At 35.8% G+C, this 11450-nt stretch overlaps 3 protein-coding genes across 7 annotated transcripts; 2 read left to right on the plus strand and 1 right to left on the minus strand.

Annotated features, from left to right (window-relative positions):
- Positions 1 to 865: 865 nt before the first annotated feature.
- On the plus strand, positions 866 to 3798 carry LOC102580200 (RHOMBOID-like protein 2). The gene is made up of 5 exons (XM_006353281.2): positions 866 to 1410; positions 2508 to 2671; positions 2755 to 2918; positions 3085 to 3335; positions 3488 to 3798. The coding sequence occupies exons 1-5, from the start codon at positions 1148 to 1150 to the stop codon at positions 3600 to 3602; spliced, it is 957 nt and encodes a 318-aa protein (XP_006353343.1). The 5' UTR covers positions 866 to 1147; the 3' UTR covers positions 3603 to 3798.
- A 79-nt stretch (positions 3799 to 3877) lies between these two features.
- Positions 3878 to 4652, plus strand: LOC102580525 (putative non-specific lipid-transfer protein 14). Its single transcript, XM_006353282.2, has 2 exons — positions 3878 to 4378; positions 4468 to 4652. Exons 1-2 carry the CDS (start codon positions 4041 to 4043, stop codon positions 4475 to 4477), a joined length of 348 nt encoding a protein of 115 aa, XP_006353344.1. The 5' UTR covers positions 3878 to 4040; the 3' UTR covers positions 4478 to 4652.
- A 363-nt stretch (positions 4653 to 5015) lies between these two features.
- LOC102580876 (probable inactive tRNA-specific adenosine deaminase-like protein 3) lies at positions 5016 to 10912 on the minus strand. Of its 5 annotated transcripts, none has more exons than XR_001474140.1 (6): positions 10663 to 10912; positions 10458 to 10571; positions 9708 to 10115; positions 6899 to 8234; positions 5653 to 6166; positions 5016 to 5392 (listed from the first exon to the last, which is right to left on the minus strand). XR_001474140.1 is itself a non-coding variant. In XM_015311303.1 (6 exons), the coding sequence occupies exon 5, from the start codon at positions 8124 to 8126 to the stop codon at positions 6927 to 6929; it is 1200 nt and encodes a 399-aa protein (XP_015166789.1). In that variant the 5' UTR covers positions 8127 to 8234; positions 9371 to 9571; positions 9708 to 10115; positions 10458 to 10571; positions 10663 to 10912; the 3' UTR covers positions 5016 to 6166; positions 6899 to 6926. The 5 variants fall into 5 exon arrangements, 3 of the variants coding, with proteins under 3 accessions (XP_015166789.1, XP_015166788.1, XP_006353345.1); XR_001474139.1 differs by having other exon boundaries at positions 5016 to 5581; XM_015311303.1 differs by adding an exon at positions 9371 to 9571 and having other exon boundaries at positions 5016 to 6166.
- Between the last annotated feature and the right edge of the window lie 538 nt (positions 10913 to 11450).

Consider the following 11450-nt stretch of genomic DNA (forward strand, 5'->3'; position numbering starts at 1 on the left):
GTTTGTGTTTGTATAAAGCGAGAGAAAATTGTATATACAAATACAAATGCATATATTTTTGTTCTATACACTTATGATTATACAAATACGATCTTTCCCTGCCCAATTTTCCTTTGTCTTTCTCTCTTTCTCGCTTTATACAAACACAGATTATACAATTGATCTTTTGTATATGTATACCAAAACAGAAACATATTATACAACTGCTTTCTTTTGTATATGTATAGCGAAATATACATATTTATGTTTGCTATGAAGCACAATTATGCAAATTATAGCTATAACATACAAATATGATTTTTATGTTTGCTATATGTGAAAGTTGTTTTTTTTTTTACTCCCTTTATTTCAATTTGTTTGTTCTATTTTTCTCTTTAGTCCCTTTTTTTTAAAAAAATAATTTATTTCTTTAGACAATTTTTTTTAAGTTGAAGACCCAAGCATGAAAGAACATTTTTCGTCAAAAGTAATTTTTACTGTCTTAAACTTTATACAAAATCAAAATAAAACAAATAAATTAAAATGAAAAAGTACTAATGTTTCATGAATTTCTTCACCAATTGTCCCTCTCAAGTTTGATAACGACTTATATAATGAAGGGTCATTAGGTTTGAAGAAATTATTTATTCTGATATTATTTTTTAGTGAATATTTGGTTTATTGAAAAAATAGTATCATAAAGATATTTTTGTCATTTAAAATATTTTATTCCGAAATAAGTTATATTATGATTATTATTTTACCCAAATAAGAATAACTTATCCTAATAGTATAACCGACAAATATTTCCAATAATAGTAGTGAAGAGGCAAAAAAGAGCATATCTTACCGGTTCCATAAAATCTTGAATAAAGTTTAGTTTGTTCTCTCATATCCTATAAATTCTCATTATCCACCCATTAATTACAAGTAATTAATGTAATTAATAAAAACCACCAAACTAAAACGCACTAATCCCATTATCCCACGATCAATCATCAGCACAAACAAAAATAACAACTCCCCTGTTTCTCTCTCTACACACATTCCCACGTTCCTTCCCCCCATTAAACCCCCCTCTTATTACTTAAACATAACTATAATAAGTCTCTAATTTTGAGTTGAAATTTGAAGAAAAAAAGAAGAAACATTGTTACAGAAGAGAGATATGAGAGGAGGAGATATAGAAAGCAGAGGAGAAAAAAACAGGGGAAGCAATCATGCTTCTTCGCATGCTGTGGAAGACACAGATACGCCGTGGCTTTCTTGGTTGATTCCTTTGTTTGTGGTGGCTAATGTTGTTATGTTTGTTATTGTCATGTATTTCAACAATTGTTCCAAACATGATCAGGGTTGTGTAGCTAGGTTTCTTGGAAGGTTTTCTTTTCAGCCGTTGAGGGAAAATCCTCTGTTTGGACCTTCTTCTTCAACGTAAGTTTGAATTTTTTAGATACCCCATGTTGTAATTTTGGATATTTATGTGTTCTTGAGTCGTTTATTGGGTTAAAGGTTGAGTCTTTATGGTTGATGCTTGTTTGTGTTAAAGAAATTTTAAGTATAGGAGATACAATTAGTTATGTAATTACTAGCTGTATTTGGTTTGCTTATAGGATTTCCTTTTCAGTTACTGTTTCTTGTGTAATTGCCAAAAAGTGTCGGTTGAGAGCGCGGTAAAAGAAATATAGTATAATTTTTAATTTGGATTACTTCTTAGACCTTTGTGTTCTTGTTCAAGCTTTCCAGTAGCTGCTGTAATTTATTTTTTCATTTGCTGTTTGAGGTGACTAGTAAGCAGATTGCTACTGGTTTACGCCAGTTTCATCTACATGGCCCCTTTTCAACTTTTGTTTGTCTGTTTGATTGCTACGATTAGTTATATTCACTTGTTACGACATAGAGTTCAAAGATTTCGCTAATATAGAAGTCAGTTATACATTTATCCCAAATTAGTCAGCAATAAACATATAGGATTGATATTCATCATCATCATTTAACTGTATTGGTGACTGTGTCAACCTATCCCTATGTTTTGCACATAGCAGATTTAGAGATTTTACTGACATATTGTAAACTGCAGTTCCGTTTATCTTCACCGGAGAAAGCTATGAGTGGTACTGAGGATAGAAACTTCTAGTCTTGTCCAGTTCTTGAATAGATTTATTGTGGGGACCTTGCTCCAATTTGTGTCTCTTGGTGGGAGTTACTACTTGAAAGTGTCTTATCTGAATGCCTGTCCTACTCTTGTATATGGACCTGTGATTTGTATGCCTCAAGTTGGTGCATGCAAAGACTTCTTCCCTATTTAATACGGCAAACTTTTACTAGGCATCAATGTTGTCTATCTATTTAAGGTTTAATAACTGTCCACACATATGGTAGTTTTGGTTTGGAAGTGATTGTTTTTTCTTTTTTTGGCTTATGAAATATCAAATATACAAAGTTTATAAGTACTTCTACCCTCAATATAATGGCCTATATTAGGATGGTTAAATGTCTTTGGTAAATTATGCATTTTGTTATTGCTGAAGGTTGGAGAGGCTGGGGGGACTTGAATGGAAGAAAGTGGTCCATCAACATCAAGGATGGAGGCTTATCACGTGTATCTGGTTACACGCTGGTGTTATTCATCTGATTGCGAATATGTTGAGTCTTGTAATTATTGGCATACGTCTTGAACAGCAATGTGGCTTTGGTATGTTATGTGTAATGGTCTTTCTAGTTTTGGTCTTGAAATGCAATTATGTACTCAGTTAAAAGTCATCTTTTGTTTTGCAGTGCGCATTGGAATTATATACTTATTGTCTGGCATTGGTGGGAGCATACTATCTTCCTTGTTTATCCAGAGGAACATCTCTGTTGGTGCTTCAGGGGCACTCTTTGGCCTACTTGGAGCTATGCTTTCAGAGCTTATTACGAATTGGTCAATTTACACTAACAAGGTGATAATGCCACTCAATGGATTCCAAAACAATTTGTTACAGTGTCCAATTTTCCATTCTCAATTGAAAGAAAGGTTCAGATAGTGTTACCGTTAGAAACTATAGGACGGAGTCAGAACAATGCACTATATATGTATACTTATCATCATTTTGATATTTGCCATAGGTTTGTGCACTCTTGACGCTTTTGGTGATAGTTGCCATCAATCTAGCAGTTGGAATCTTGCCTCATGTGGATAATTTTGCTCACATTGGTGGATTCTTGACTGGATTTCTCCTTGGCTTTGTTCTGCTTCCACGCCCTCAACTAGGGTGGATGCAACGTCGGAATCTTCCAGCTGGTGTTCGTGTGAACTCTAAATACAAGGCTTACCAATACGGGCTGGGCCTTGTTTCTCTTGTTCTGCTTGTAGCAGGGTTAGTATAAGACACAACTTTGGCTCTAAAAGTAATAGTATGAGTTCATACATAACTAAGTATATATATGTATTTGTCATTTTTATTTTTTCATCTGAAAGAAAATCGCAATGCACCCTGACCAGATTATCCATTTGTGCTTAAAATTGCAGGTTTACCATTGGACTGGTGTTGCTATTCCGAGGGGTTAATGGATATGATCACTGCCATTGGTGTCACTACCTCAGCTGTGTTCCAACCTCTAGATGGAAGTGTGATGGAAATTAACTAGAGATGCTTGCACAGTTTGGCCTGTAAAGCAGTAGTTAAATCATTTGTTTCTTTTAGCATGTTTTCTTCTTTTTAGTTTTTACCACTAGATATCTAGATTTAGTTTGTGTTTATTCATTTACTGTTTTCCCCTTACGAAACAAATGATTCTTAGTAGATAATTCCTGTTGGTGATTTTGCCTTGGCTTTTCAACATATTTGCCTTAATTTTGTTATGTTTGTTGCTGAGATGAAAAAAGGGGAATGAGCAGAACAAAGACAAAAGAAATACTAATAAGGTACTAATTAAGGCACAGGACTTAAAATCAACTTTACATAAGAGTCCAGTGTTGGATGCATGATGGACCTGACAACTGTGTCATGCAACCTGGATGAATTGGACCCTAATATTTATTTGAACACCAGTAGAAGAGATGAAAGTACAACTCTGCTGAGATGAAATCTGTATTTTGGATGGTGGTGGTTGCCCTAATAATTCACGAAGCTGGAGCTGATGATGAATGCAGCACAGTGACAGCACTGGTATCAGCATGTGCCAGCTTCGTGAACTATGGCACACCAGATCCGATTCCAGGTGCACCATGTTGCGTTGCTATGACAACCCTAAGCACTGTAGCTAGCTCCACTGGCGTTCAGACTCGCCAGTCTGTCTGTAGATGCATGATGGAGCTTATTACTACTTACAACCCAAATGCTACTGCCATTGCGACTCTGCCTGGTTTCTGTGGTGTTTCTCTTGGTTTCACCATTGACCCTAACACTGATTGTGAATAGTAAGGCTACTCCAACCCTTTACCACACCCTTTGGAGGTATATAGTTTCAGTACAACGTCTGATCAATCTTTTTCTTTTCTATTTGCAGTGTCTCGTGACAAATTGGTGTCGGGAAAGTGAATGCTGAAGAAGAAACCTTACAAGAACAGTTTGTATTTTGCTATTTACATATGGGTTGTCCAAAGGGAAACTAAGCAAAGACTTGGTCTTTACTTCCTTTGATGACTATAGTATGACGTGAATAATACTTAACGATTGCTCCACATTGACTCACAACAGAATTTGCATTGCATGATAGTAAAGTTTCCGCAGAAACTAAAAGGAGAAAATCTTACTTGAAACTAAAAAACAAAGGAAGGAAAAATGACAAAACTAATACTAGTTGAGAATAAAAATTTGTCTTAACTAAGAGAGAAAGTAAAAAGGCACCAACAACTAGTTCAACCTTTTGCCTACTTCTTGCTTTCTATTTTCTTAGTCAGCATATCACCAACTTGGGTAAATCCACAAGTAACATTAGAGAAAAGTAAAAAGCTTCATGTTGTGGGGCTGTTTGGTTAGAAAGGAGGTGCCATCCAAAGCATGGAACGAATATTATTTTGGGCATTTTCTTCATCCATGGGGCCCAAATTAAAGTATGTGCGATGAGAACTTTCTGGAAATATATGATTGCTACATTTTATCAAACATTGCCACAGGCAAAATTTAATAACTTAAACGACCATCAAACAAGATAATTGCAACCTGTTATTTTCACTTTACAAACACAAGTCTTGATCAACTTGGCAAGTACTTACCTTAGGTCACATTGAGACCAAGGTTGATTTTTACTACTAGAATTTGTACAGCAAGCCTAAAGGAAGCATTTCTCTATTGTCTCTGGCCAAAGGGAGAGCTGGAATGGACAGTACTGCGATGATCAGGTCTCCCTACTCGGTCTGATTGACCTGATCCTGGTTTTGCTTTGTTCCTGAAGTTACCAAGCGATCTCCAACTATTCTCTGAATTTGTGTCTGCATCCACAAGTCCATCAACATACTTTGTCAAACCAATTTTCTCAAACTGCACTCCTTGCCTGGGTGCACTATGTGACCTAAAAAAGGGCAGCCCGGTGCACTAAGCTCTTGCTATGTGCAGGGTCCAGAGAAGGGTCAGACCACAAGGGTCTATTGTACATACCACAAGGGCCAGACCCTGCATTTCTGCAAGATGTTGTTTCCACAGCTAGTTCAAACAATATCCATTTAAAAATCCAGTAAAAGAAGAAAGTTACCTAGATGTGCTTGACAATGTTATTGTCCTTCCACAATCTTCTTTTCTTGGCTCTCTGAAACTGGTTTTCTACCGGCAAATCTGGCCTTCATATTGTTGCACAGGTGAAATATTTATATGAATGTTAAAATCACCCACTTCGGAACCATCAGAAAACTTCAGATGAAAAAATCTTCAGAGTAATTTAATGGTTACATAACTTTTAATCAAATGCACTACCCAAATCTATTCTCAAATCTTGATATTAAAAAATTCCATATGTATTCGATTCAAGCTCCCATCTGGAAATGTTGTGGGATATCGTACTCAGCTCGGCATTTCTTGCTAAACATGGATAAGTATTGGTGAACCAAATTTTGATTCATTGGAACAGTTTCTTCTCTTTTGTGACTTCAATCTCCTGGTTGATGCTGACAGTAATTTTCCCCTCCGGATAATCCACATATAAGAACCATTCTTGGTTTGTTGAATCGTTGGTAACATGTCACTTATCATTCATCTTTAATTTTTAAAGACTACAAGAGAAAAGAAATGAAGCGATGTTAAAGAATAAATAATATGGAAACAATAAGATTCTTATAATTATTATGATCTCGTTCCAGGAACATTGCAACTAAAATATACAAAGTTATCATTTTTCAAGTCAAATGCCCCAAAGGAGGTAGTATGAGGTGATTCATCCATTTCACAGATTTAGTGAGTGCATCACAATACTACCAAATCCTTCTTCTGAAGATGGAAAAGCTAAAAACAAATAACAGAATGAAGAAAAAGAAGCTGGAAGATACCAACAAGTAATACATTTCATAATCATGACTCCATTTTTCCTTCGCTATTCTCCATGTAAATATTCACATCTACCTTCAGCAGTTCTTCAAATATAGATTCCTAAGGTAAAATATGAATTGTATTTGTAATATGATAACCACATAAATATGAATTACTATTTGTTACTCCCTTTGTCCCAAGTTATGTGTAAGGGGTTTGGAGTACGAGGATCAAACAGTTGATTTTGATTATGAATTCATGTATGGAATCTTCAAAATAAAATTTTACATATTTTAAAAAAAGCTTGAGAAAATTGTAGTCAAAGAACCTTTTTTTTACCACAAGGGAACAGATCATTGCACCGACACAGTAGCACCCTTACTTGCATATACATAAGAAGGGAGACCGAGTGTACATGTCATGGATAATTATGCACATTAACATTTATCTGACTTAGTTAAAGTGTCATAAGACCTAACCTCCCCAAAAAGCTGATTAGTGTTTGTTTCAACCACTTCCAGAAGTCTTTCCATCTACAACTTTATTCCTGAACACCTCCTCAGGCAGCACGACCCTGAAAACAGCATAATGGTGATTTAAGCTCCTCTCCCCTTGCAATCTGTGAACACTTCCTAGTGCACCAGCACTGGAATTTGGGGATGAAAAAAATATCCGTCTAACTCTTTGATGTACAAGCGCCATTGCGCACATTGCACATGGCTCCCAGGCCAGATAAATGTCATATCCAGTACATAGATAAGGTCTGAGCGATTGATAACTATGGCCATTGCTTTGGAAGCCAGACTCCTCGATCTTCTGTCTTTTCAAAGGAGATAGAGCTTTGTGATCAGGAAAAAGTTGTAGATCCCTGGCAGCAGAATTTTCAATGGCTACAATGGCCGCATGCCGCAAAGGATGCCAGCAACCAGAGTTTTGCAGTGCCAATTGCCAAGGATGTACACAAGCAACATTGTCAGTTATAGGTTTAAATTCACTAATTGAACCATCCAAAAGTGACATTTGCTGGTTTTCCAAATTAGAGGCTTTGAGGTTTTCTAGATAGTTCGAGCAGCTACCTTCCTTGCAGACCCCATTTGCAAGACTGGCCGAGGATATTACCTGGTCACAAGCACTTGCAATGACCTGCTTAGTTGAAGGATCTACAATAACAGCAGCATTGACCACCTGACCAATAGAAGATGTTGCCAAATTAATGGTGTGTCTCATGAAACCGAAAACTGATTGTGACTCCTCTTCACTAAATCCAGTTATGCCACTGATGTTGTAGGTTGGCGGATGATACGAAGTAGGCCAGAGCTTGCACTGTTCGTCCCATTCTTCTTTTGATGTTGCAGCATATTTGCAAACTTTTGTGATGAAAGTACTCAACTGGTATGATTTGACAAGTTCAAGAATTTCGTATGGCATGCAATCATCTCCACCATCATTTCCAACAGTCATACATAAAAGCAGAGATAATTGAGGTTTCCCCCCATCAATGCTTTTCTTCTGCACACGCTTCACATGTTGCAAATTTTCCAGTGGTGCAATCTTATTTAACTTCCTGACTAGAGTATTGGCATCTTTGGGTTCAATGACAGAAGCAAGCACGTTAACTGTGGGTTGGAGATGAGGAAGAAAGGATGACTTTTCAGGTATGTGAATGATTTTGCAGACTAGTGGCAATACACTCGTTGTATTCTCCATCCTCTCGGTCTCAGTTGCCTTTGCTCAGTTTACTGTGATACAGCCACCCGTGGCTCTAATCACAAACACGGGTCTGGCTTTCAGTGCCTATTTATGCTTCTTCTTTTTCTGCAAAGAAGAAAGATTATTTGACTCCCAAACAGTAACACCTTCACATAATACGGGACAAAGCAAGTATTTATTATTTGCTTCAAATTAACAACTTTTGTTGCATTGCAGCATCACATGTATCTCTTGTGCAACTATCTTGCTCCATCTTCATTTTAGTTCTAAACAATTTAGATATTACCAGTCATTATACTAAAAGCTTTCAAATAAAGTTCCAAAGAAAATGAGCACCCAAATAAGAATAAAACAGAATCTAATAGCCCAGAAAAGCTAAATTGTTCTCTAGTTAATCTCCTAATAATTTCATAGCAGAACAAAAGATCACAGTGAGTGATCTATCCATAAAAGAGGCGGAGCCAGGATTTGCGACTTATGGGTTCTGAATTTAGGACAATGATCTCAAGCTAATAAGTAAAACCGTCAAATTAAAGTACGAGTACAATTAGATATGATTTTTCTAGAATTCAAAGAAAGAGAGTTCCACAAAATCACCACTTGCCAATAATTTACTCAGGCCAACATTATTCTCAAGGAAGAATAACTGAGACACATAAATTGTGATTAAAAATGTTCATATTAAACTGTTCTGGAAAAACTGAGGCTTTCTTCTATGTTCTATCTGCACCTAAGAAAATCTGTCCCTCTTTCCTCTTTTACTCAGGCAAACACTCTTCCTATGGAAGAACAAGTAAGTTAACAATAATCACTTTATTCAACTGAATGAGAAAAAACAGTTACGAATCAAAATGTTACAAGGGTTCGTCTACTTTGAACCATCAGTATTGATAATACATTTGTTTGTGGAGCTTTCAACATAAATACTTTTTCTTTCAATACATTTTCCTAATTAGTTGATACTTTATTAGGTTGCTACCAGTTTTAGCTACTGAATGAGAGGATAAATTCTAGCGAGTATTTCAAAGCTCCATTGAATTTTATGTTACAGAATCAGCTGCGTCAAAGTTTTGTTTATTCTACGAGCCTGGGAAGAGACTCACTTGGACTACCACCCATTAGGTTGGTCCCCCACTTAGTTAATTGCTTAGACAACTCAGTTATTGCCACACTATTTGAACAAGCATTATCAACTATAACAGTGAAAATCCGATGCAATTTCCACTCATGTAAACACTTACTAATAGACTTTGCAAGATCTTCACCTCTATGACTAGAGATTGGAAAAAAGTTGATAATTCTTTTATGCAAAGTCCATTTTTTATCAATCCAATGAGCAATAATGACCATATAATTGATTCTTTGTATGGAAGTCCAAGTATAAGTGGTTGAAGACACCTTTTGTTGTGTTTCCTTGAAAACAGCCTTCATTTTATGTTTTTCTTCATCAAAAAGATCAAAACAATCATGAGTCACAGTGGTACAAGAAGGAATGAGGAAACAAGGTTGTGCTACTTCCATAAATTGTTTAAAACCATCTTTTTCAACAAATCTGAAAGGAAGTTCATCAAGAATTACCATACGACACAAAGCCTTCCTACACTCTTCCTGCACAAATTTCCATGGAACAACAGCTACATCACCCTTGTTACCCCATATCACTGGTTGAAATGCTAATTTTGATTGTTTAATATCAATATTATAAGGCATCTTCTTGCATTTAGGTATATGACCAATCATTGCCGTCGTACCATGTTCTTTTGTGTCAGCAAACTACTCTTGCTTACAATAGTTACAAACACCCTTATCATTTTCATCAGAATTAGTTTTACAAGTAAAATGATCCCACACACAAGATCTTTTTTTCCTTTCTTTCTTTACTTTGGACTGAGCAGTTTGAGTTTGACCTATTGCATTTGAATTAGAAGCTCCACTTTCACCAACAACAAGTTATGATATTTTCAGCCATGATACTTTCACCAAAGACTGCAAAAACATATAAAATAATCATTCATTGAACAATTTCTTATAAGAGGCCGATGAACTGTTGAAGGAATTAAACAGAGACTGAACAATAGCTAAAACAAATTATAATGCCAATTCAAACAGTAGTTTATTGAAGCAAGAACTACAAATGCTAAGTAGAATCAGAAGTTACACACAAGACACAAGTAGAAGACTACAAAGTACAAACAAATGATCCAAAGTGCCAAGATAAATGCCAATTCAAAAAAAAAACAGTAATGCCAATTCAACTCTTTCAATTGTAGTTTTCTCATTAATCAAATCCAAACGTGGCAGTGAAATCAAAGTGCAATTTAAACTTACCAATTGCAGAGATTGAGAAATAGTGAGCGCGTGACCAGAGTTGTAATACTGAGAGTGAAATTGTGAGCTTCAGAGAGTGAAATGGAGGCAGTGAGCGACTGAGTTTTGTAAGACCTAAGTGAAAATTCACAATCATTTTCTCATAAATCAAACCCAAACATCACACTTGACAGTGAAATCTTGAAATTAAAATTTTGAGACTTACTTGTGAGCGGAGAGTGAAATTGCGAGCTTCTAAGTCCTGAGAGTCAATGAGAAGTGAGAAGACTCGAGCTTCTAATTTGTGAGCACGATGAATCAGTGAAATTGTGACTCGTGGAGTTGTCGTCGTCACCTGAGTGGATGAGGAGTGAGACTCGCCGTCGCCTCGCCTGAGGACTGTATTAGTGGCGCTTTGACTTCTAAGACTAAGTCCTAAAAACCCTAACTGGGAAATAGGAATAATATATATAAATTGGGTTGGTTGAGTGTTGAAATAATTAAGTAAACAAATTAAAAGGTGGTCTTTTAATCTTCAGGGGCACTCTTTGTTCCTAGTTGGTGGGGGCGGAGCTACATGAAACTTAGGGGGTCCGGAGTTGTTAAAAAATATTATATATATAGGATTGATTTACGAGTATATATTTAAGGGAAAAGGGCCTGATATACCCCTCAACTTTGTCATTTGGAGCTGATATGCCCTTCGTTATGAAAGTGACTCATATATACCCTTACCGTTATACAAACGGCTCACATATACCCCTACCGTTACAAAATGAGCTCACATATACCCTTCATTTAACGAAAGTGAAAAAGTTAAGTTTTAAATTTATATTTTTGACTTTTGATTTTCTTAAAAATTATTTAGGGGTATATATGATTCTTCTAGCAAAGTTCAAGGTATATTTCAATCTTTTTCATACATAGATTATTTTTTGACTTCTTTTATTATAATTATTTGAGTTTCTTATTCTTATTTTATTTTTTTCTTTCATTCCTTAGTGTAAAGAAAAA

This window comes from Solanum tuberosum, unplaced genomic scaffold (genome assembly GCF_000226075.1).
Source record: "Solanum tuberosum cultivar DM 1-3 516 R44 unplaced genomic scaffold, SolTub_3.0 scf00154, whole genome shotgun sequence".
Classification (NCBI taxonomy): domain Eukaryota; kingdom Viridiplantae; phylum Streptophyta; class Magnoliopsida; order Solanales; family Solanaceae; genus Solanum; species Solanum tuberosum.